Source organism: Aotus nancymaae, unplaced genomic scaffold, assembly GCF_030222135.1.
Source record: "Aotus nancymaae isolate 86718 unplaced genomic scaffold, 86718_ANA_hifiasm-v0.15.2.pri h1tg000039l, whole genome shotgun sequence".
Classification (NCBI taxonomy): Eukaryota; Metazoa; Chordata; class Mammalia; order Primates; family Aotidae; genus Aotus; species Aotus nancymaae.
The window spans coordinates 6,229,627-6,252,968 of record NW_026988453.1 but is presented as its reverse complement, the minus strand read 5'-3'; the positions used below and the strand labels follow the sequence as shown (position 1 = coordinate 6,252,968).

Below are 23,342 nucleotides of genomic sequence, written 5' to 3'. Positions count from 1 at the left end.
CCTGACTCTCAGTGAGCCTCAAGCCCGCTGAGCCCAGGGGAAAGGCCGTGTTGTTACAGAGAACCTGCCGCGTGGCAAAGGAAGCCTGTCTCACTCAGGGACAAGGCTGGCTTCATGCCAGAAGGAAGGAAGTTAAATGTTGGCAGAGGAGTGACACAAATAAAGGGTGGTGGCCTGCGCCTGAACAGCCAGCACGCATTCTCTAAGGCCTGAGCCTCTGCTCCGAGAACGCCCCAGGTCCTTTGTTGCTTTCCCACGCACACCCTACCCGCTGGTCCTGCAGGGCCTGTGCCATGTGGACGTGGCCTCCTGATCTGGGCAGGGTGCTCCCTGACCACCCGTCCTGAGAAAGCTTTAGTTTCCACCGTGACCCTACCTCATTTCCTTACCCTTACTTTTCCAGATGGAAAAAGTCTATTTTGTTCCCTTTTACAGTGTAAGAGCTGATACTTCTAAGACTATATGTAACATGCTCATTATGAAGCATAAAATGAAGTTAGCAACAGTGGACACCAACTAAGCTAGGCAGCAGCGCATTACCCCCACTGCACCCTCTGTGCGCTGACGCTCTGTCACCGCCGGTCTCCTGCTGCCCCGCACAGAGGGAACCACTATGCTGAGTTTTCTGACTAATCTCTTGGTTGTAAAACATTGTTTTACACTTTTTACAATCATCCATGTATATGTCCCTAAACAACATATTATTATTTCTTTTTTTCAGACGGAGTTTCGCTCTTGCTGCCCAGGCTGGAGTGCAATGGCCCAGTCTTGGCTTACCGCAACCTCCACCCTCTGGGTTCAAATGATTCTCCTGCCTCAGCCTCCTGAGTAGCTGGGATTACAGGCATGCACCACCACGCCCGGCTAATTTATTTTTTTTTAGTAGAGACAGGGTTTCTCCATGTTGATCAGGCTGGTCTCTAACTCCCGACCTCAGGTGATCCACCCACCTCAGCCTCCCAAAGTGCTGGGATTACAGGTGTGAGCCACTGCACCCAGCTAAACAACATATTATTAATTTTGTTTGGTTTTTAGTTTTGGTATCGAATTCCATGCACCTGTTAGGATCCGCATTCTTCATTTAACACCCGTCGGATGGGTCCCCCCATCACCTCTGCCAAGGGTGTTTTATGCTGCGAATGGTTCAGCCAATCTCTTGAGCAGGTATAAACAGTGCTGCTCCCTGCTTCATTCTGCTTCACAGCTCGCATCTCTATCCAATATTGTCCCTTTGTTTATTGAGACTGTCTTTTTTATCCCTATTGACGTGGTTTGTTTACTGATATTATTGCTTTATTTGTTACTGCCTCCATGAGGGCTTGCTTTGTTCACTTCTAAATCCAGAGAGCCTGATAAGGCCTAATACCTATAAATGTTTGTTCACGAAATGGATGGATGACAGACCTTTGCTCAGTTCACCAGGGTGCCCCTGAGAGGGACAGGGAGAGGAAGAAGACTCATACTAATCTAGGTCTCATTATTCCTAGGAAAAGGGTGAGACTGAGAAGAAGGGCCAGGAGTGCAGGGGCCACAGCCCTCCAGGGCTCCTCACCGGCCATCCTGAGAAACCAGAACAAGCAGCTAGAGGGAACGGGGTGGGGGTGGGGGATGCTCTGCTGGAAGCTGAGAACCTGTGTCCAGGGCTTTTCATGGGAAGTGAGATTCAGAGATTCCTGCTGGGGAGAGAACCTACTGGAAGAACACTGTCCTGGAGTTCTGGGAGCTGGTTCTAGACAGGGGAGGGGTCTTACCTGAGCCCAGCTGCCCTCCTCACTGTCCTAGCAGGAACAAGTGCAGCATTTAGGGGAAACAGGCAAAGTCAAGAAACCCATCAGCTCTACCCTAGGCCCCATCAAGGAGGGGAAAAGATCCCCCAGTTATCTGGCTGGGTAACTGGGGAAAGCTTGTCAGGATGGTTGAGAGAGAACACAAGGTTGGTGTGTGCACCCATGTTTGCAGTGAGACAGGGCAAATATGTGTTTGGCAAAAACACACACCTCCCAGGCTTGACTGGGAGCCAGGCAAGATGCCCAGCTCTCCCAACACTCCCCATTCCTCCACCAGGGAGGAAGCACAAGGGCAGAGACTCTGTGGCTCAGGTCCATAGCAGGGCAGAGCCCTCCCCAACCCAGCTCCCCTACCCTGCAGCACACCAACAGCCCAGGACAAGCTTGTGACCCCCTGGGAAGGACCACGCACATACCAACTGCTCCCAGCCCCACCCCTCTCCCAACAGCCCTCCACCCTGAGCAGATCACACATCAAGGACACCAGTCTCACATGAGGTCTATGGCAGCCCACTCTGACTGCCCACAACCTTCCCCTCATCCTGTGGGCATCATCAGTCTTAACCCTAGGCCCAAGGACAAAGGCCAAGGGCCAGACTCACTGTTTTAGTAGATGTTTCCAGAGTTTCCATCTCTTCATGGGTAACCCAGACATTCCCAGAAGACTGCAGGCAGAGAGGAAACCTAGTTCATCCTGGGTGTGGGTCCCCAGGATCCCCATCCGGCTGGGCACCCAAAGGACAAGGACAAAGCTCCCTCCCTAGATCCTCCCAGGGGTCCAGCTCACAGCTCTGCACACTGTATGGCTCTAAGTAAGTGGATAGCAGAAGCCACATCTCTGTTACCACCATAGCCACACTGCTTAGCACAGCACCTGGCACACGGAAGATGCTCAATAAATGTTTCCTGGCTGAGTAAGAATGCATGATGCTGATCTGGAATGGGGGCTGACCTCAATCATGGAGATGGCCAGTAATAAAAGATTTCCCCCCAGGGGCCCATGGAGCAGTCTGCATTCTTGTGTTGAGGTTAGAGGACCAAGACAATGTCACAAATGCCCTTCCCTTTGTTTCCCCCAACCTGGCAACCATACAAAACCCCAGAAAGCCCATCCTGGGAACTCTGCCCAGAAACCTGGAAATTTTGGCAGAGTAGGGATGGGGAAATGGAACCCCATGGGTGCTATGTGAGAGGCAGGGAACCAAGGCTGCTGGGATCCTCCTAGAATCAATGTCATATCCTCCTGAAGACCAGGGAGAGCCCTTTGCGAGGATGGGATGGAAGGGGCAGGACTCAATGCCGCATCTTCCCAAAGCCCAACAGGAGGCCTTGCAGACACTGTTCCAGGACCTCTGAAAATGTCCTGGGCAAGGGAGGGGCCACTCACAGTCCTGGAGGTGGGCGGGGCAGAGGGGCTGGTCAGTGACACCATCTCCTGAATGGCCAGGCGGAGCTTGAGCCGGTGCAGGGCATTGCTGATGCCGATCTCCCGCTGGATCTCTGTGTCCGACAGGGCGGACATGATGGCACCACTCTTGACGTTGGCCCGGCAGGCTGCCACGTACCAGGCAGGCATCCCTACCCACAGCTGCAGACACCAGGCACAGGGGGTATAATTCAAGGCCTGGGCCCTACCACCAAAAGTTTGGCAATAGCAAGGGGCAAGGGCCAGGCCTCATCCACGGACTCAGAATAACAAATGCAGATCATAGGAATGTGGAGGTCATCAAATCCCTCTCTCTCCCGTTTTACAGATTAAAAGTAGCATCAACTCTGTCCTCTGACTGGTATGTGTGTGTGCTGGGGAGGGGGAGAGGAGCTAAATGCTAGGTATGGCACACGTGCAGTTGGCAGAGGAGAAACACACTGTAAAAGTTCCAGGACACCACCCCTCTGCCCACCCCACACATCCTTCCCTCCAGATCCCTGAGTCGACTTCCTTCACTCAGGCTTACCTCCAGCCAGGAGACCACAGTAGGACCATCCCACTGGGCAAAGGGCATTCCTTTTCTGCGGGCATCTTCAAGCAGCTGGTGTCTTATAGGAAGAGGAACAACAGACTCACTAGTTCTTCCTTCTCTCTTAACTGTGCTTGCTCCAGGGACCCCTGGATACCCACAACGCTTGCTCCCCACCCTGGACTTCCTCTGCTCTACACCTGAAGCAATATGACAACAAGAAATGGGACAGGAATACTCTCCACCCCCAGAGGGCAAGGGGCTCTCTGTATGTGACCTGACACTGACTTAGAGATTTCAATCTGCCCTGCCAGAGACCCGCAGGACCCAGGTCGCTCTCCCATCATCCCCTTGCCTCCTTCTCCCTAGGTGCAACCTAAGAACTTTCTCTCAACTCTGCTGTGCCCACATGGACCAGGCCAACTCAATTCAGGAAGGGCCTTGCTGGGATCTGGGTCCCTTAGCTCAGTTTCACAGCAGCCCAGGGGAAGGAAAGTGGGTGGGGGGCTGGGCCCCAGCCTGGCAGAGCCTGGCCTGTGGCTCTTACTTCTTCTTCAGTCGCCGGTCCTTCTCTGCCTGGGTCCCCAGCTTGGCAGGCACCATAGGCTCCTGCATACTGAACTCGGAGTCTGTTAGCATAACTACAAGGAAAGAGATGTGCATGTCAGCCAAGCTCTCTGCCTCTCCTCCCTTGCCTGATCAGGGGTGGGGAACAGAAGCTGCAGGAGCTTCCTCAGCAGAGGACAACTGATGGCCTGATAGAACCACCCATTATTCCTGGAGTTTCTGCTCAATGTCCCTACATCCAGGCAGTCTCAGACAGCGGCATCAAGCGGGTCATCCCTAGTTCAGAGAGTCTCCCAAGATCCTCAGCCCTGGGGGTGTTTTCCAGCCAGATGGACCCAAGTTATCCCACCCAGAATCCTAGATAGAACCTGCCCTTCCTCCAAGCCAAGGTGCAAAGGAAACCCAGAGCCCCAGACACAGTGGGCCACAAGGCTCAGAGAAGGATGGCCCTGGCTTGGGTCGGGGTGGGGAAATCTGCACACTGAGGTGTGTCTCTGGGCCTTCTTCTCTGGGTGCACTCCTTGCACAAAAACACGAAAGGGAACATGTAGATTTCTGTCTTCTACTAAACATCTCCTCAAATTGATGCTAGAACCCTACAGAATTCATGGCCAGAGGCAGAATCTTAGAATTAAGTCCTGGTCACACACACCCCCAAAACGCACAGTAGGCAACAGGTGTGAGTAACCCAGAAACTCATCTGAGGTTCTGTCTCAGGTTTAGGTGCCAACGTGGTGTGGAGAGCATCGGAAATCATAAGGCTTCACCCAAAACGCTTCTTCCCCTGATCAGACCTTTCAGCTTCCCCTGTCTGTGGCCAACTCCACAACTCCGCTTGCCCCTACGGACTGGGGAGGAAGAAGCTGGACCTCATTCTCTGGGCTGATGTTCCCATATCCTGAGCAGAGGCGGCCATGTTTCCTCCTCCCCATTCCCAGATCACCCCTTCCTTCATACACAGACCTCTTCCTGTCTCAGCAAATTCCTCTTTCTCCTTCCTCTTCCCCCCACCTCCTCCTCTCAAGCTCTCCCTCCTCCTCCTCCTCACCCAGCTAGCTATCTTCTAATTCACATCTTCCTGAGGTGCAGAAAGGTCTAATTATGCATTTGGGTCCAAAGGTTCCTTTATTCTCCTTGATCAGTTCCTCCCCTGCATGAAATTCATCAGTGCTCCTACTGACTCAGTAGAACTTTTAAACTAAAACAGATGTTGTAGGGCTCTTACAGCTGGACCCAGCCTAGCTGTCCAGTCCCATCTCCCCACTCCTCCCCTGCTCCTTCTTCTCGAATCTCAACATGCATAAGTACACACAAACCTCCCACGCCCACAAAACTTCGCCTTTCCCAGACCACCGCTTCCTCCACACACAGACCTCTCCCTGGCTCAGCTAATTCCTCTGTGGCCTTCACACTTCAGCTCAGGTGTTGCTATCAGAGGAGGCCACCGCTGTCATCCCCACCATTCCAGAGCTGAGTTCTGAGTCCCAGAAGCACCCTGGGAATGTCTCTATCAATAGATTGTTCTGGAATTGTCTCTTCACTTCTTCCTTTTCGTTAGACACTGAGCTCCCTGAAGGAATGAACTATTGCTGAGCACCTGTTACTAAGCCATACAGTAGTTCCTCAATAAATGTTTGTGGAACAAATGGCTGAATAGGTGACTGAAAGAAAAGGAGAAACAAGAAGGCAAATAGAAAAGAAGAACCGGAAGAGAAGGGCAGATGAAAGCTAACATTTACTGCGTACTCGCCACATGCCAAGCACGCACTAGAACTTTATACTACCACAGAGGTGATAGCGATGCCTCCCTTCCCTTCCTTGAATTTAATGTCTTGAATTCCTTGAGCGCTTCCTTGGATTTAATGTCTACAAAGCTATAATTAGGTGTTATCACATTTTGAGTCCCAGAGGCCAGATGTACCCAGAAATAAATTCCAGTCAAGAACTGACTCTTCAAAAGAAAGAACCAAGAGATTTCTCCTGAAGGTCCTGAGCACAGTACATCAGAAAACCTCCAAATTGAAAGAAACCCCAGAGGCCCAATCTTTCACTCAATACAGGAGACCTTTCCACAGCATGCCAAATAAAAGCCACCCAGCCACTTCCTGAAGCTTGTAGAGGCAGGAGCTTACGCCTCAGGAGGCAATCCACCCTGCCATGAATAGCTCTGACCGAAAACTGCTTCTGCAGATCTGAAATCGCCTTCCTGGGGCTTCCCCACGCTGATCCCTGGGACGCAGGCAGAGAAGGCCAGTCCAAGTACACCTTCCTGCTTCTGATGCCCTGATGCCCGCCCAGACCTCCGTTCAGAAGGGGACAGAGACCATGGCCTGTGGCTCCATCCCGACTCAGCTGGATCAGCCTGCCCTTCTCCTTCTTCCCAAACAGGCGGCCAATGGACGACTTGATGCCCTTCCGCTTGGCGCCTTTGTGCAGGGAGTCCTGGCTGCTGCTGCTGCTGCTGGGGTTGCTGCCCTGATCCTCCAAGGCACTAGAGGGTGACAGCCAGAAGGGGGCGGAATAAGAAGAAACATACTTAAGTGACAGCAGGAAGGATGGAAGTTAGACCTTAGGAAGAACTTCTATTGAGTGTCAGAACTGGGGTGGGGGCAAGGGAGACACAGGAACTCCCTTTCCTGATGGTGTTTCAAAGAGAAGTAAGACATTCAGGAACCTGGAATGGGGGAGACGCGGTCCCTGCAGAGGCAGAGGAAGGGAGGAGGTGACCCTGCGGATGGAGACTAGAGGTGGGGCCTGCTCCACTTACCTCTTGCCTTCCTCCTGGCTCAGGGCTGGGTGGCCAAGCTTCTCTAGCCGCAGCGTCCTGGGTGAGGAAGGAGGAGAAGTCTCACATTTTATGGTGGCTTTATCCTCTCGGTTCTCTTCCCGAGACACTGGCGACTGAACAGATAGTGGAGCCGTCAGGGGATAGAGGAAGAGATCTCGGGCCTGCCTACCCAGCCCAGAAGAGGTGGAGGAGCGTGGAGAAATGCAGTGGGGAAGCCCCGAGTGCCTCTGTGAGTTCAGACTCAGACTCAAGGGCCCTGGGGGAAGAAGCTGAAAGGAAAGGGCGCAGGAGCAGTGAACCCGTTAGTGCCTGGGCCACCAGGCAGCACTCACCAGCAGCTTCCTCCTATGCTTTCTTAAATCACTGGGCTGCAAGAGAAAGGGAAGGGAAAGCTTGGACTCACCTCTGGCTGCCCCAAAGCCAACCCCAGGGGAGCCCAGTGGTCTTAGGATGAGAAGATAGGATTCATGCCTCCCACAGCCCCAGAGAGAAGATCACACCAGAAAATAAAAAGCTGGTCTAGAAAAACAAGCCAGGGCTTATTTCTCTGGAAGAAAGGAACAGGGGAGGGTAGTGGGCGAGTTTCTTAAGTAGTCTGGGCTCATTCAAGGGAGAGGGCAAAGAGGATATAACCTAGGCCCTTCCCAAACACAGAAGGACAGGGTGGTGGCCTGACATGTCGGGGTCTGCACACATTATGGGAAGAAGAGGGCAGGCCCAGCTGAGAACATGTAAGTCCTGCCAGCCCTTAAAACCCCTGCAGGCCCAGCTGAGAGCACGAGAGTCCTACTGTCCTTAAAACCTCCCCAGCGAAAAAAAGGAGGCGGGGGCAGGCGCAGTGGCTCATGCCTGTAATCCCAGCACTTTGAGAGGCCAAGGTGGACAGATCACAAGGTCAGGAGATCGAGACCATCCTGGCCAACATGGTGAAACCCTGTCTCTATTAAAAAATAAAAAATAAAATAAATAAATAAAACCCTCCCCCACAGGCCCAGGTGAGAGCATGAGAGTCCTACTATCCCTTAAAACCTCCCCCGGTGCAGGGCCCAGTAATGCCAGGGCGGCTCCTCAGCTGCCTCTCACCAGGGTCATGACCCCCATTCGGTCCAGGTCCTGGGCTGCGCTGCGGGAGGTGAGCTTAGGTGTGGAGCGGCCGCTGAGTGGTGGGGACGCGCTGGCCAAGGACAGGGCCGTCAGAGAGGTGGGGATGGAACCACGCTTGCGCAGCTGCTTCAGGTTTAGGGCCTCCATGCTGCCGCTGGTCACACGCGTCTCAATCTCCTCCGCGCGGAGCTCCGTGGACTCCTTCTCTTCCTGAATCATCCTGGAAGGCAGGTAAAACCAGACCTCACCACTGGCCTCAGCCAGGACCAGCAGGAGGCAGTGAGGACTGATGCCTGCACTCATCCTCATGTGGTGGACACAAGGCCCGGCAGGCAGGGTTTGTCTGTCCCGCTGCAGCTTAAAAACATGTCTCTCTCTTGTTAACTTGCCTACTCCCTCCGTCTACAAAAACAGCTACTGAGGAAGAAGGCAGTTTGGTCAGTGGAACATAAACCACCCTGAAAATCAGAATTCTTGACCTACCCCTACCTAACTACAGGGGTGGGCTTGAGTCAGGTATTTTGCTCTCTGTGCCTCAGTTTCCCAACATATGCAATGATGAAGTGGTGTAAGTCAGCAGTTTCCAAGTGTAGGATTTTTAAATGATGCTGACCCCGATGGGGTTTTCCCTGTTCCACAGAAAAATGAAAGAAATAATAATGGTGTATGTGTGTACATGGGAGGTACTCAGCGAGCAGTGCGTGCACACACACACACACATACACACAAACACACTCTCTCTCACACACACACACACACACACACACACACACATGCTGCAGTAAAGATGCCCACTGCCTTTCACAAAGAAAGACTCGCCTTTATTCTGAGTATGTCTTTCTTACTTCTAGAATGTTAAAATGGCCTTTCTTGTGCAGAATGATTGTGATAATCGATAGTCATTATCATTAATGTTTTACTTTGCAAAACAAAAAGCTGGTGGTCCTGTTTGTACCTTTCTCTCTCTCTGTGTGTGTGTGTGTGTGTGTGTCTTCTTTGTAACTGGTCTGTGCAATACCTTGAACCATTGAACTCGATGACCTGTACAGCTTATAAAGCTCTGATACACTCCAGCTCAGATATTGCCCTGCTGTTTGTCATTAACATTAATAAACTCATTAAAAAGTCAGGATAAAGTGAGGGTTTCACAACTTTCCCTGTCACTGTTTTCGTTTGATGCCTCATTAGGGACAGGAGGCATGGTACCGTGGACCGAGTTCAGACTTGAGTTTGAATCCTGGCTCTGTCACGTCTGTGTGGCTTTGGGTAAGTCACTTAACCTCTCTTTCTGTTCCTTAGTCTGTAAAGCAGGTATCATGCTGCCTACCTCGGGGACTATGGTAAGACAGACAGTGACATTTACAAAGCCCTTACCCTGAGCTGGCCTCATTAAGTGGGAGCCACACTCTTAGTGGTTATGATCAGCTGCAGGCTTGCAGGAACACAGCGTGCATCCCCCTGAGCCCAGCCATATCGCAAGCCCTGAGAGGGGAGGTCAAGCCTGAGAAGTCCACTCAGGCCCCGCCCTCTCACTCTGGCACATGCCCTACAAAGGGTCCCTTAACTGCGGCACTCTAAGTTGCAGTCATAAGATATGAGCAAATCCATATAGGATTTTTCCAACACAAAGGGCCCCGATGCCTCCAAAGCACTTTCCAGGTCCTCCACCTCTCCCCTAACCTGATTTCCTCGTTGATGGCATCCAGCTGCTCCTGCAGCATCATGGCCAGGGTCTGGGCATCTGAGTGGCCACTGGGGGAGACAACGTCTGTGGAGCCCACCAGACCTCCTGGCTCATCCTCATCCACGTCGGAGATCTCAGGGTCACTGTCAAAGGCAGGGGCGGCTGTCGGGGCCAGCATCCCAGGCAATGGAGAAGTCTCCCAGTCCTTAGCAAAGGAGGAGGGTAAAGGAGTCATAATAAGACACCCAGATAACTGCAGAGCAGAACCCTCCCTAACTCTACCCAGCAGCACTGACATCTCCTGGGAGCTGGCTGAAAATGCCACAGCACCAGACCTACTGATTCAACATCTGCATTTTAACAAGACCCCTGGGTGATGTGTTTGCACATTACAGTCTAAGAAACACTGCTCAAACTAATTGAAAAAGCTAGCTAGCAGTGGTTAAGAAGAGAGTCCAGAGAGAGCCTGCCTTGGTTTGAATCTCAGCTCCAACATATTCTAGTTGTGCAACCACAGGAAAATTGTTTAACCTCTCTGTGCCTCAGTTTCTTCATTTGTAAAATGGGGATGGTAAAATACTTACTCATAGATAGCTGTGAGGATCAAATGAGGAAAATACATGTAAAGCCCTTAGCACAGTGCCTGGCACAAAGCAAGCACCATATAAATGCTATCAGTTTCCATCCATACAAACTGAAAGGCTGACTACACCCAGGGAACCAGAAAGGCCAAGCAGTCCTGACGAGGCAGTCGGCAGAGTGTCAACTCATCACAGGGCAGTGTGGTCAACCCCGAGAGGCAGTGGATTCTCTGAAATCATCCTACAAACCTAACCAGTGGACAAAGGCCCAGAAGAGGGAAAGGCAGAGAGTCAGAAGAGCAGAGAAGGAAGGGGGCCAGGATGGAAAGCTACTCTAACACCCATCTTCTACGGCCCGAGCCCCCTAGCTCCCCTTCAGGGCTCCTGTAGCCTCTCAGCTCCTGGGCAGCTACTACGTTCTTATAAACAGAAAAAGTAAAGAAGTGGGGAGAGAAAGAAAAAGAGGTATCTTCAGACTGTGACTCCCCCATAAGACTAGGGGTTTCTCAAGGGCAGAAATGAATCTTCCCAAGACTAGGAGCTCCCTCTTTCTCCATCTATATCCTCTAATACCCCAGTGCTCTAAATGCTATTTAGAGGACCTGGGCTCAGGACAAACCATGACGAATAATCGCACTTTCCCAAAAGATGGAACTCGGCATTTTTCTGCCCCATATCTTTCCTCATTCTCCCCTAATCTCCCTGGGCAGACGCAGACAGCGTGAACTCACAGCTGCTTCTCAGAAGACTCCAAGTCCAGGGCCAGTTAACCTGTCATCCCTCCCTCATCTCCCCCGTGAACCACAGCTTTTGTTCCAGAAAGCTTGCCAATTCCATCTTACCCATGAAGCCCCCACCCTGACCACCAGACACACACGCCTGCACACCCAGGCACACGCACACACACTTCAGTGGGGCCTCAGGGACTGGCTGGCTGCCCGCCAGCCCCACCCCTTGCCCACTAGGAGGCCAAGGCAAGGGGGGCACAGCTGTTGCAGCTGACGATGGCCTCAACCCCAGGGCTGCAGCTGTCGTTGACACAGGGGAGGGAAGGGGAAGGATTTGCCCCACACACCAGCCGTCTGCGTAACTGGAGCCAGGCACGCGGCCGAATAGACCCCAAACTCCCTGAGGAGACCCCTCCACCCCCTCACCTTGGCAGACTCTTCCCTCAATGCTGAGTAGCGGCGATGTGTGCCTGGGGATACGTGGGTGGTTGCGCCCAGGGAGAACCGCACATCTGCTGCACTGCCCATGTGTGACCTGGAGCAGGGACGGGGGAGAGAAAGACAGGCCCTGAGGACTGAGAGCCCTAGCTCACCCCCAGTGGACACAAAGAGTCAAGGGATGTTCAGCTCAGAGAAGTCTTAGCAGGACACGGAGCTGTCATAAATGTCTGAAGGGCTGCCATGTAAGCAAGAGAGGAGACATATGCTCTGGTGCTCCAGGGGTCAGAATGAGCCGGGGCAGAAAGTTCCAGAGAGCGGCTTTCCATATGGCATAAGAAGGATCTTCTAATGGCAAGGGTTGGCTTATGATGCAACTGGTGGCTTTTAAAAAGTTGAGCTCCCCAGCAAAGAGGTATTGGAGCAGAGGCTCTCTGGCCATCTGACACACGTGGCGCAGGAGGGCTCCCGGCACTGGGACAGGTTGGAAGGGATGATGTCTAAAGGTCCTTCTCACTCTGAGGGTCTCTGTTTTTTGGTCTTCTACCCAGCACTTTTCCTCGGGTCTCCCCATAATCTGGACTGAGTCCCTGGTTAAAATTCAAGCCAGGTATACCCTCTATCCCCAGGAAGCTTTAGGAGGCCCTGACACTGTCAGAAACACAAGCTAGAGAAAACACTTTGAGTGCTCCAAGAGGCTCTTCCAACCCTGAGATTTTAGGACCCAAGCAACAATCCTGGGGAGCATCTGGAAGCCTCCCCTAGGCACTCCGTCCCTGTGCCTTCCTACTTGGAACCCTTGAGGGAGCCCAGAACAAAGGGACACAGTGAGCCTGCAGCAGACTAGACAAGTATACAAGGTCCCCAGAGGGAGAGGGAAGTTCTTGCATATTCCCCTTTTCTCCCTCAACTCAGCTCCAATTCCATGAAGTATCCAGAGATTCTAAAGTCGAACCAAAGAATGCCCAACCATTACGGAAAGCCGAGCAGCGGCAAATGGCCTGGTGTACTACGGGCTGTGTCTTACTAATTGAGGGGTTGTCCCTTCTGGTCAGGATGGGAGACGTAGGAGAAATCCCAGCTACTGTTACCTGTCTCCATCCTCTGCTTCTCTTCATACCTACATGCAGTAATTCCTGGCGAACGTGGAGATGGCACTTAAGCCTCTACCACCCCAGACACCCATGGGCTTCTCTTCTTCAAGCTCGATGTCCCCTTCCCTATTTCAAGCACTGCCCCTCCACACACCCATATGCACATTTCCATTCACTGTTCTTCATGGTAGTTCATCCCCGTTTCCTGGATAGAGCAAGCACATGACCAACGGGAACGACAGGGTTCTGATCTAAGAGACTTTGGTGTGGAAAGGAAACAGCCAAGAGCCATGAGCCTTGAGTGGCACCACCCACTTCAGTCTCCTCTGTCTTCCCTACCTCTCTGGCCTGGGGACTGAGGACAGGCTCGAGGTCTGAGTTCAACACCAACCGCTCCACAAAACGTGGGGGGAAACGCAGAGGTTCCCTAAACATGGGCCTAATTCAAGCATTAGGAGATAAACTCCATCTCTTACAGTGGTTTCAAGAAAAGGGATGCCAAGACCATAGGATTGCCACGGCGTCTCAACTTCCAATAAGGAAGTTTCCGATGCTCCACTCCAATCTCTCCTGCTGCCTTTCTGCCCACTGCCTGAACTTGGGTGGGCCTCGACTCTCAAGAGAACTGGAATGAGCAGCTGTCACTGCCAGTGAGCCTAGCGGGACACGGGTAAGCAAGGGACCTGCAGACCTCTCTCAAGGGTGTGCCCTCTGTCATAGGCCCTCTGTGTGCCTATGTCCTACCGCAGTGGGGACAGGGCACTGTCTGTCTGATAACTCGCCTCTCAGCAGCCCTCAGAGGTGCTCCCTCCCAAACTGCCCAAGTAAGCTGGGTGACTCTGACCACGTTCTCCAAGCCTCGATGTCCCACCCTGAATAGGAGGAGGACCTTGAGGTCCTGGGCACTTTTTTTTTGGAAGGAAGTCTCCTTCCGCAGGGTCCGTCAGGACCCCATCCTGGCGCGCCCAGCCTCTGGCGCTGCAGTACCTGGAGTGGACGCCGTCCGCAAACGGCCCCCCTCGGCCCTTCAGCTGGTCCACCTCTTGGCGCAGCTTCTCAATCTCTTCAGACAGGCGGCCCTGTGCCAGCAGACCCGGGTGAGGGTGGGGGCCAGGGAGGGGCAGAGAGGGAGGGTGGGAGTCAGAGAGGGACAAAGAGGACAGCAGAGTTGGAGAGAAGCTGAAGAATGTACTACAAAGTCCAAAATCAGGGGCCCCAGGCCAGGCCCACAGATGACACCAAAAGAGAAGAGGTCCAACCGGAGAGTGAGTGGAAGGATGGGCAGAGGGGCAGGGCTGGGAGGGGGTCTGTCTGGGGAGGGCTCTGCTAGCCTAGACCTGCTGACCCCTCACCACTGCACAAATGCATAGCAGATGAGGCGGGGCACCAGAGGGCCCCAGCGCCCTCCCAGACCTCACAGACACTGCTGAGGCCGGGACGGAGGTGAACCCTCCCAGAATCACCAGGCTCTGGCCGCACCAGGGATTGAGACCCCCCTCAAATCCTGGGTGGAGCCCCTCCCTGGGCCCTGCCTCTCTGCTGTCCACCTCCGCCCTAGCTTCCGGCCTCAGTTTCTTCTTCACCTGCAGGCAGTGACGCACCTACCATGATGGGCCCTAATGAGGAATCACGGAACAGCGTATGTAGTGCACTAACATATGCGCTAACACTGCTGGGTATCGGAGCAGCTGCGTGAAAAGCAGGGTGTCCTTTCCTCCCTGCAACCCGGCCCTCCCAGGCTGGGCGGGGCTGGCCGCAGCCGGGTACCTTGTGGTGGTGCTGCTCCTCAATCTGCCGCTGGGAGCTCTCCAACTCCTGGATCAATGTGTTCTGGGGAAGAGCAGCTGTGAGCCAGGCCCCTGCCTTCCTCTCCCAATCCGGACCTGAGCCTCCAGGTGTGTAGTATCAGCCCCACCTCTCCAGGCTGGCCAGCCACCCCAGTGAGACCCCATCTGCACCTATCGCAGTCCCGCCTTCCCACCCACACTAATCTCTGGCATCCCAACCCCGCCCCTCCAGGCACCTTCTCCTCCAGGGCTGCCATGCGCTCCTTCAGGTGGAGCTGTAGACGCTCGTTGGACTCGCTGAGCAGCCGGTCCACTGTGTCTGACAGCCGCTTGTTGTGATCCTCATTCATCTTCTCCCGCTGGCGCACCTGCACAGCCACCTACCTTGCACCAGGCCACCCTCACCAGAAGCCCCACCCTCTCCTGCTGGGCTTCGACTCCTCTCATCCTCTAGGAGCCCCTCTCTCCACTCTCCTGACCACCTCCTCCTGCACCTGCCAGCCTCCTCCCACCCTCTGTGGCTCTGTCCCTGGTCAGGCCCTTCCTCCGCCGTGCTCCTTCCACAGACCACCCTGGGAGCCTGCCCTGGGGTAAGGAAGGGGCCTGCGGGCCCAGCCTGGTGCCCTCACCCGTGCCAGCTCCTGGTTCTTCTCCTCCAGCTGTCCCTCCAGCTGCCGCAGGTGCTCCTCAATGTTGCCATGCCGTTCTTCAGCCTACGGGCAGGGATGGGTCGGTGCAGCCCGTAGACCTCTGTTCCTCCTGCTCAGGCCCCATATCCCCTGCACCCTAGTGCCAGGGTGGCCCTGGGGATTACGGCCCCTGGTACCAATGAAGCTCAGCCTCCACCTACCATCTTGGAGCAGAACCTCCATCCCCACTGCCCTTCTTCCCAGGTACTCCAACATCTGCCAGGTCTCCCCTACCTTTTCCCCGCTCAGGGCTCGCCTTAAAACATCCTGGAGCTAGCAGTTCAAGAGACTGTAAATCCTCCCCGTGCTTCCAGAAAAAGCTCCACTTGAAAGCATGAGCCACCATAAATCTCTATGCTTCCAGATGGACAGAACCACACTGAAGAGCATGGACTCATGCCATGCCCCCTGGGTTCAAATCCTGGTTTCTCTCACCACCTGTGTGGCCTTGGGCAAGTTATCAAACCTCTATGTGCCTTCGTTTCCACAACTGTAAAATGTGGGTAATAACAGCACCCAAGCCCATTGGACCTTTGCAAGGACTAAATGAAATAATCCAAGGCCAACACTGAGAACACAGTGAGCACTCAACAAGCGTCAGCCTCGCGCGGCTACCAGCTCTGCTGTTAAACCCGCCCAGGTGGAGGCGTCTCCCCTTCCGGTCATGGACGCCCAGAGATGGAGACACTCCTGTCTCTGCTGGCAAGATATTCTAGAGAGCCACACCTCTTATAGCCAGGCAATCCTTCCTTCAGCTCCTCCTGCGATGACTCACTTGACTGTATGAAACATTCCAGCCATGCCTTCATGTCGGCTTTGGGAGAGACTAAAGCTGACTACTCAGCAGCCCACACATAACAACCTCTGCTGTGATTTCAACCCAATCCCTCATTCCTCGAGGCTAGAATGACCTCTGAGACCATTCTGTCTACCACCACCATAGAGATAAGGACACTGAGACCCGGTTAAGGCAGGGGCTGACTTTTCCCAGGTCGCAGAGCTAGTCACTGGCAGAAGCAGTGTTGGTCCTGGGTCTGCTGGGACACGGCCAGGCTGCAGTTCCATCCTCGAAGCAGCTGAGCTGCACACTGGCTGGCTGGCCTCTCCCTTCCGAGCACCGTGCCTGGTGCTTCCTAAACACAGGTTTCCTTCTCGCCATACGTTCGGAGAGAGCCACAGAGAGTCCATATGAGGCTGACCAGCTGAAAACACTGCTAAATTCTTTTGATTAACCCCTGTATGTCTAAGTCTATGCATTTACCTGGCTCTTCCAGAACCTATTATGTTTTCAGCCAGCATACCTCTCAGAATTACTACTGCATAAAGCATCCATTAAATAAAATTATATTCCCTTTTCTTCATCCTAAAACTGCAGGATTCAAACAACCAGAGGCGGTCCCTAGCTCTAGATTGCTTCAATTTGGCAGTCAAAGATGTACTCAACCTAACCCCCACCCCTTCCCCTTCAGGGATATATACACCATATCCCTTCTAAGGTTTCATCTTTCCAGAGATGAAAGTCCTAATCTTTCTGCTCTAGCCCCAAACGAAAGTAAGTATTCATGACAACAGTGTAGATGATTAAAATAAAAAAAAAAACTTTGCATCAACATAGCTTCATCTCCTTCAAGTGCTTTTACATCCCTTCTTATGAGATTGTCACATCCCTGCAGAGTGATGAGGACAGGGATTACTCTTCCAACTGACAGGCACAAGGCAGTGTGCTCCCTGGAGTCACACCGCGGGAAGCAGTTTTCTGGTTCCTGGCCCAATGCGCCTCCCACGCGCTCCCTTCCCTGCCTGACTCCCTGAGAGCTCAGAACATGGGGGACAGAGGCAGATCCCAGGCCCCTGGCCCACTTGCCTTGGTGAGGGCTGCAATTCTCTGGGCCAGCTCAGCCTCCACCTCTGGCAGCGTCTCTGCCCTGCGCATCGTCTGCTGCAGCTTCTGCTCTGCCACCTCCAGCAGCTCCTGCAGTTGTCGGGCCTTCTCCTCACACTAGCGACGTGGGGGTGGTGAAGTGATTCGAGAGGGAGCACTGAAGCCCCACCCCTACCCCAGCCTCGGCAGAGGGCAGATGACAGGTCAGAAGCAGCGAGGGACAATCTTGGTTGTCGGCTGCCCAAGATGCCTGACTTCCCCTTTCAAAGGGCGACCTGCAGGACCCCAGGGGCTCCTCGGCCACTGAGGGTAGGTTCATGAGGACACCTCCAGGGCTAAGAAAAAATGCCCCCCACCCACCCACCCTGAGGAGGTACCTGGCGGTGCAGGGACTCCTTGTTGGCCAGCTCGTTCTCCAGCTTGTCATTGAGGTCATGGATGGATGTGGCCTCGCGCTGAGCAGCCAGGTAGCGCTTCTCCAGTGTAGTAATCCGCTCTTCCATGTCCTCCTTCTGGGCCAGAGCCTGGGAGAAGAGGGGACGAGGGGAACGGTCACCAGCCTTTCCCTGCCCCCATCCTGTCTATGCCTCCCCACCCACACCTGGCTGACTGGAACCCATTAAGGGGCATGAGCTACACTCCCCTGTCAGTTTCTGGCCTTGGCCCACCCCTTCATGACTGCCCCCAACAATGGACCCAAGCAAGTAGGCAGGTGTTCAGTCTCACGCCCCCAAGCCCTTGCCGGCCCTCCCTCCACACCCTCCACGACGAGGTCCCGCAGCAGGCCTGCACCCTCACGCACCTCCCGGAGGTCCCGCTGATGCTTGCTGCTCAGCTCCTCTGACTTGATGAGGTCCCGGCGGGCCGTGCCCAGGTCCTCCTCAAGTTCGGTCACAGTTGCTGTCAGGGTGACCAGTCGCTCCCGGGCCTGGCTCAACTCAAAGTTCTGCTTCTCTAGGAGCTCCTGCAGCTCCTCTACCCGGCCAGCATCCTCCTCCAGGGACAGTGAGCTCTGTGAGTCACAGCAGCATCCCGGCCACCCCACTGCCCTATCCCGGGGGTAGGAGGAGGAACGGCACACCCAGAGCAGGTCCCAGCTGTGCCCCCAACATCACAGCACTCCTCCAGCTACAGTTTCCTCCCTCTGAGCCCCAGGAGGTCTCCTGACAATGACCAAACACCTTGCTATCCTGTGTCTCTCTTGAAAAGCAGGTTTCTAGTTTTATCTGCTATGCCAGCCTCTTATAACCCAGAAAGGGGCATGATGGGGAACGAAGGCTCAGAGAGAGAAGGAATCTTGCCTGATGCTGCCACACAAGGCAGAGGGCACCTAACAATTCAAGTAGACAAGCATACGACGTGCCCAGCGTGTGTTGGGCACTAAAATAAAAATCTACAGATTTCTTTGCAGATGAAGTAGGGAGAAGAAGAAAAGATATGTGGGAATATTGGAGAAAGCCCCAGATTTAACTCGAGCAGTTAGTGAGCCTCCAGCCTCCCATCCTGGGGAACACATGACCCCTGCTACACAGCTCCCATGACCTACCTTCCACAGGCACTTCGGCCCCAGCTCCAGAGTCCCTTCCTCATCTGCTGCTCCATCCCGGACCCCTGCCCCCTGCTGCAGGGCCGACACCTACAGGGCACACGCCCCAGGGCAATAAGTCAAAGAGAAGAGAACCTCCCATGCATTTCAGACCCTTCCCGAGCCCCTGCCATGGTTAAACAGGTGTCTCCTAGAAAGAGGTGCTCAGCCTAGCCTTGCCTAGCAGCCTCCAGCTGCAGCAGGAAGACACCGATGAGAAACAGAGTAGGGCACAGGCGTGAACCAGCCTGGACTTCCAGGGGCTGCAGACGGAGAGTGAGCAGTTAACTTACCTGCTGGTGGGCACCTGCCAGCTGCTCCTCCAAGGTGGTGACTCGCTCCAGTGCTGCCCGGAGCCGCTCTCGCACCTGCTCAAGGTAACGGGAGATGGAGGAAGAAAGGAGGACCCCACTTGAGTCAGGCTGGAAGAGCCTGGGCTTCGTCTACCGAGCTTGAGGGCAGTGAAGGGCCTGCTAAGAAGCACATTTGCAGGAGGGAGCCTAACAGGAGGACTTGAAGTGAAGACAATGGTTGAAGGGAGCCAGGGTTTCCTAAATAACAGATACAGAAATCTCAGAGAAGGGATACATGGGAGGCTCCAGGCAGGCTGGCTGGAGGGGCGGGGGACTAGCGGGCAGATGGGCACCTTCTCATCCAAGGCCTTGTGGTGCTCAAACAGCGACTTGAGGGCCTTCAGCACCTCCACCTCACTGGAGACCCCCGAAGGCGACTGGGCCTGGCGCTTCACCACAGTCATCCGCAGTGACCGTTCATGGCGGGACACCAGGCACTCCAGATGTTCCAGAAGCAGCTAGCAGGGAGCAGGGGAGGGCGAGACAGAGGGCTGTAAGCATGTGCCCCAAGGGCTACAAGCAGGGCCCACGTGATCCCCGAGCACACAAGAGTACAGCCATACCACTGTCAAAACGCTGAAATACTTCCGAACTGGCCGATCCTATACAAGCCAGCTGCCCGGCCTCTGCCCAGGACCCTGAGCTTTCTGTGAACCAGCAACTGCAGGTAGAGAGCCCAGCACTGGTGGTTAAATGATGTGGCTCTCACCCCAGGATGGGAGACGGGAAGAGGGAAGGATGGGGCTTGAGCTAGGGCTGTGCCTGGCCCCACTCTTGCCTGCTCTCTCAGTCAAGGTGTTCACAGCACACCCCCCCACACACACACACACACACCACACACACACACTAAGTCATCCCCACTTACCCGTGTGTTATTCCTTTCTGCTTTCAGTTCTGATATCTCTTCCTCCCGCTCTAGAAGCTGCTCCCGACACATGCTCAGCTCCCGAGTTAAGGTGGCAAATTCCTGAAAACCCCCCCAAGGCCCCTCAGTGCTTGAGGATTCACCCCCAAAGCAGTGTTCTGCAGGCACAAGTCAGTGGTGGGATCCTCTCACCTATCCCTTACTTCCATTACCTCTCTGACTAAATCCCAGTCCATCCACAATGCAGGTCAGTAAACCTGCAGCTAGCATGTGTTTCTCCAGAGGGGGCTACATCTCTGGGCCCTCCATGCATTCCATGTGTTAGAATCCAAGGGAACAGAGTTGTCCACAGGAATGAGACAGTCACTGAGTCTGCTCTGCAGGCCCTTCCCCATCCAGCCTCCAATATGACCAGATTACGTCCTCCCTCCCACTTGGCATTTCCATTTCTCCAAGAATTCAATGACATTTTCCTTTAGAAACTGATGGAGGAGAGTTCTGCATCTGGTTTGGCAGAATAAGGTCCAAACAGAAACTGATGGATATGAAAGAGGGAAGAGAAGGCTGGTGCAGTGGCTCACGCCTGAATTCCAGCATTTTGGGAGGCTGAGGCCAGCGGATCACCTGAGGTCAGGAGATGGAGACCAGCCTGGCCAACATGATGAAACCCCATCTCTACTACAAATACAAAAACTAGCTGGGCATGGTGGTGCACCTGTAATCCCAGCTACTCTGGAGGCTGAGGCAGGAGAATCACTTGAATCCCAGGAAATGGAGGTTACAGTGAGCCGAGATTGCACCACTGCACTCCAGCCTGGGCAACAGGGCAAGACTCCATCTCAAAAAAACTAAAAAAAATAAAAATAAAAGAGGGAAGAGAAAGAGGTTTTGAAGACAACGTCTGCATGAGTGCCTCAGGGAACTCCTCCAGCCCCATCCCAGGGCTTTGCAAATTGCAAGTAGTAGGTAAAAATAAGCGGATCCAAGGACCTACCTAAACAGGAGCAGGAAAGCAGGCGGACCTGCCCAGTCAGGCTTCCTAGGAGCCCTGCTCAACCAGGCAAGGGCTGTGTCCCAGCTGCTGATGCCAAGGCACTTGCCCTGGCTTTACCAAATAACCATGTTCCAAGTATTACTTCTAGGGGGATCCATTTCCACACTGTCAGGCCCAGATGCCTTCAGAGATCTTGCCAGCCCACCCTCCTCCATCAGGACAAGCATACAGGGGTGAGAGGCTGCTCCCACATCCAGGCTCATCATAACCTGTGTAACTAAACATCACCTCCTTCCAGGGAGGTTTTCAGATGAGCAGCCCAAACTCTGTGGATGTCCAAGTCCTGAGAGTGATGCAACAGGCCTCACCCCTGTCCTAACCTGCAGCCTCTCTCACACACCAAGGATTCATGACCAAAGGAAGAACTCCCAAACCCCTCACATCACTCCAGATAGGGCAAAAGGGGCTAGAGGGGTTGTGGGAGGGAACAAGGGACAAGAGATGCCAGAGCATGAGAAACCATGGACCTCTGACATTATTACTTATTACTGCCTTTCTAGCAGGGCCATGGCCAAAGGTGGTCAAGGTCAAGCATCTCATACTCCAGAAGCCCAGGCCTGATGCTGCCTCGTCCCTCAGCTTATGCACACACACCATCACACTTTCGCAGGCATACACACTCATGTACACATGCTTGTACCCAGAGACAGGACTTGACAGCCTGCCACCCAGCCCTACACTATGACGCCATCACCAAAAGGCTGGTGCTGTACCCTCTCCTGACCTCAAGCTCAGCAGCTGTCTTATCTCCCCACTCACAGGATACCTGTCCCCTCCCTCCCCACCTCTAGCTTATCTGACACACTGCTGTCTACAAATCTCCCAAACCACAATGCTGTCTACAAATACAGGAGACAGGGTCTCCTCCGTCACCCAGGCTGGAGTACAGTGGCTCAATTTCAACTCACTGCAGCCTGGACCTCCTGGACTCAGGTGATCCTCCACATCAGCCTCCTGAGTAGCTGGGACCACAGGCATTTGCCACAATCCCCAGCTAATTTTTTGATTTTTTGTAGAGATGATGTTTTGCCACATTGCCCAGACTGGTCTTGATCTCCTGAGAGCCTCCCAAAGTGCTAGAATTACAGGAATGAGGCACTGCACCCAGCCTACAAATACAAATTTTTACCTGGTTTTCAAACTTCTCTCTCGTGTCACTTCCATATCCCCTAAGACCCAGTCAACCTGGATCACCTGCTGTTCCTAAACACCGGCATCCCTCCTAATACCACATCTTGGCTCAGTAGACTCCCTCCCCCTGGAAAACCTCTGTCATCACCCGATGAAATCATAACCATTCTTCAAAGCCCATCTCAAAGGATACAGCCTTGCTGGGAGCTTTCCAGACTCCCCAGTGGGAGGCTCTCTCCCTCTCCTGAAAGCCATTTGGAGCAGTGGTCAAGAACACCAACTTGGGAGTCCATCATTCAACCACAAATATGTGTGAGCACCTATCATGTACCAGGTACTGTGCAGTCACTGGGGACATGGTGACAAGAAAGACACAACCCCTGCCCTCATGAAACTTCAGCGTGCGAAGTCGAGTAGGCCTGGGATCAAATCTCAGCTCTGCCCCCGTTAGCTGTATGACTTTGAACAAGTTACCTGACCTCTCTGAGCCTCATTCTCTGATCTGTAAGACAGAGGTAACAGTCCTCCCTCCAGGTGTTGGTGTGAGAATTAAACGAGCCAATGTATAGAAAGCACTTAGCCCAAGCCATCAAAGGCAGCTATTTTTATCACTGATACTGTGCTTAATAACCCTTTTGGGCCTCTCTTATCTTCCTCTGCATTCTCTCCGGTCACATGGGTTGTGTGTCTCCTTCCTAGTCTGTGAGCTCCTTGGGGTCAGGAACTAGCTCATTCACTCCAGGGCAAGTTCAGAGCCCCATGCGAAGTGAAAGAAGAGGGCCCCACCGCCCCACCCGGCTGCTTTACCAGGGCTCCATATTCTTGTCCACCAAGCATCACTTCTGCTTCGGAAAGTCACCCACCCAGACCCGGCCCTGGGTCTCCTCCCCACACCCGGGAAGGGCCTGGCGCTGAGGCTTGAGCTATTTGGCTCCTCAGGGCTGCCTCCCCAACCCCAGCAGCACCCTCACTGGGTCAGGGTGGGCTATGCCATGTGTCTAGAACTGGCTTTCAATACCCATCTCTCCGCTCATACGGGGGGTGGAGAGGGCAGGATGTTCCCTCAGTCACTGTGAGCACTGTCTCACAGACACACAACCTGCAGCCCTCTCTGGGCCGGGTTACCAGGCCGAGTTCATAGCTTCTTTGACAAGCAGCAGCTAAACAGTCCAAGAACCAAATTACCCAGGCTCCTGCTCCCTCCTGCATCCCCAGAGCATACGCCTTGCCTAGGGTATCTACCAAGTGGGTGGTAAGTAGGCATCAT

The 23,342-nt window shown here is 53.8% G+C and overlaps 1 protein-coding gene across 17 annotated transcripts in view; it reads right to left on the bottom strand.

The window, feature by feature from the left end:
* Nucleotides 1-23,342, bottom strand: part of PPFIA4 (PTPRF interacting protein alpha 4) — a 50,103-nt gene that overhangs the window by 12,920 nt on the left and 13,841 nt on the right. For 5 of the 17 annotated variants that reach the window (XR_010336487.1, XR_010336490.1, XR_010336489.1 and 2 more), the window contains exons 3-24: nucleotides 19,891-19,992; nucleotides 19,319-19,483; nucleotides 18,966-19,040; nucleotides 18,634-18,723; nucleotides 17,890-18,099; nucleotides 17,465-17,611; nucleotides 17,070-17,204; nucleotides 15,146-15,229; nucleotides 14,753-14,884; nucleotides 14,497-14,559; nucleotides 13,717-13,808; nucleotides 11,624-11,732; nucleotides 9,885-10,093; nucleotides 8,184-8,424; nucleotides 7,433-7,468; nucleotides 7,080-7,213; nucleotides 6,637-6,803; nucleotides 4,293-4,386; nucleotides 3,743-3,824; nucleotides 3,175-3,375; nucleotides 2,390-2,452; nucleotides 1,752-1,778 (exon numbers count right to left, since the gene is read on the bottom strand). Coding sequence is in view for 7 of the 17 variants with exons in the window: in XM_012459438.2 (XP_012314861.2) it covers nucleotides 1,752-1,778; nucleotides 2,390-2,452; nucleotides 3,175-3,375; nucleotides 3,743-3,824; nucleotides 4,293-4,386; nucleotides 6,637-6,803; nucleotides 7,080-7,213; nucleotides 7,433-7,468; nucleotides 8,184-8,424; nucleotides 9,885-10,093; nucleotides 11,624-11,732; nucleotides 13,717-13,808; nucleotides 14,497-14,559; nucleotides 14,753-14,884; nucleotides 15,146-15,229; nucleotides 17,070-17,204; nucleotides 17,465-17,611; nucleotides 17,890-18,099; nucleotides 18,634-18,723; nucleotides 18,966-19,040; nucleotides 19,319-19,483; nucleotides 19,891-19,992 (2,658 nt within the window). In the remaining 10 variants the exon portion in view is untranslated. The remainder of the gene's footprint in view (nucleotides 1-1,751; nucleotides 1,779-2,389; nucleotides 2,453-3,174; nucleotides 3,376-3,742; nucleotides 3,825-4,292; nucleotides 4,387-6,636; nucleotides 6,804-7,079; nucleotides 7,214-7,432; nucleotides 7,469-8,183; nucleotides 8,425-9,884; nucleotides 10,094-11,623; nucleotides 11,733-13,716; nucleotides 13,809-14,496; nucleotides 14,560-14,752; nucleotides 14,885-15,145; nucleotides 15,230-17,069; nucleotides 17,205-17,464; nucleotides 17,612-17,889; nucleotides 18,100-18,633; nucleotides 18,724-18,965; nucleotides 19,041-19,318; nucleotides 19,484-19,890; nucleotides 19,993-23,342) is intronic. The other 12 variants (XR_010336491.1, XM_012459440.2, XR_010336493.1 and 9 more) reach the window with 9 other exon arrangements.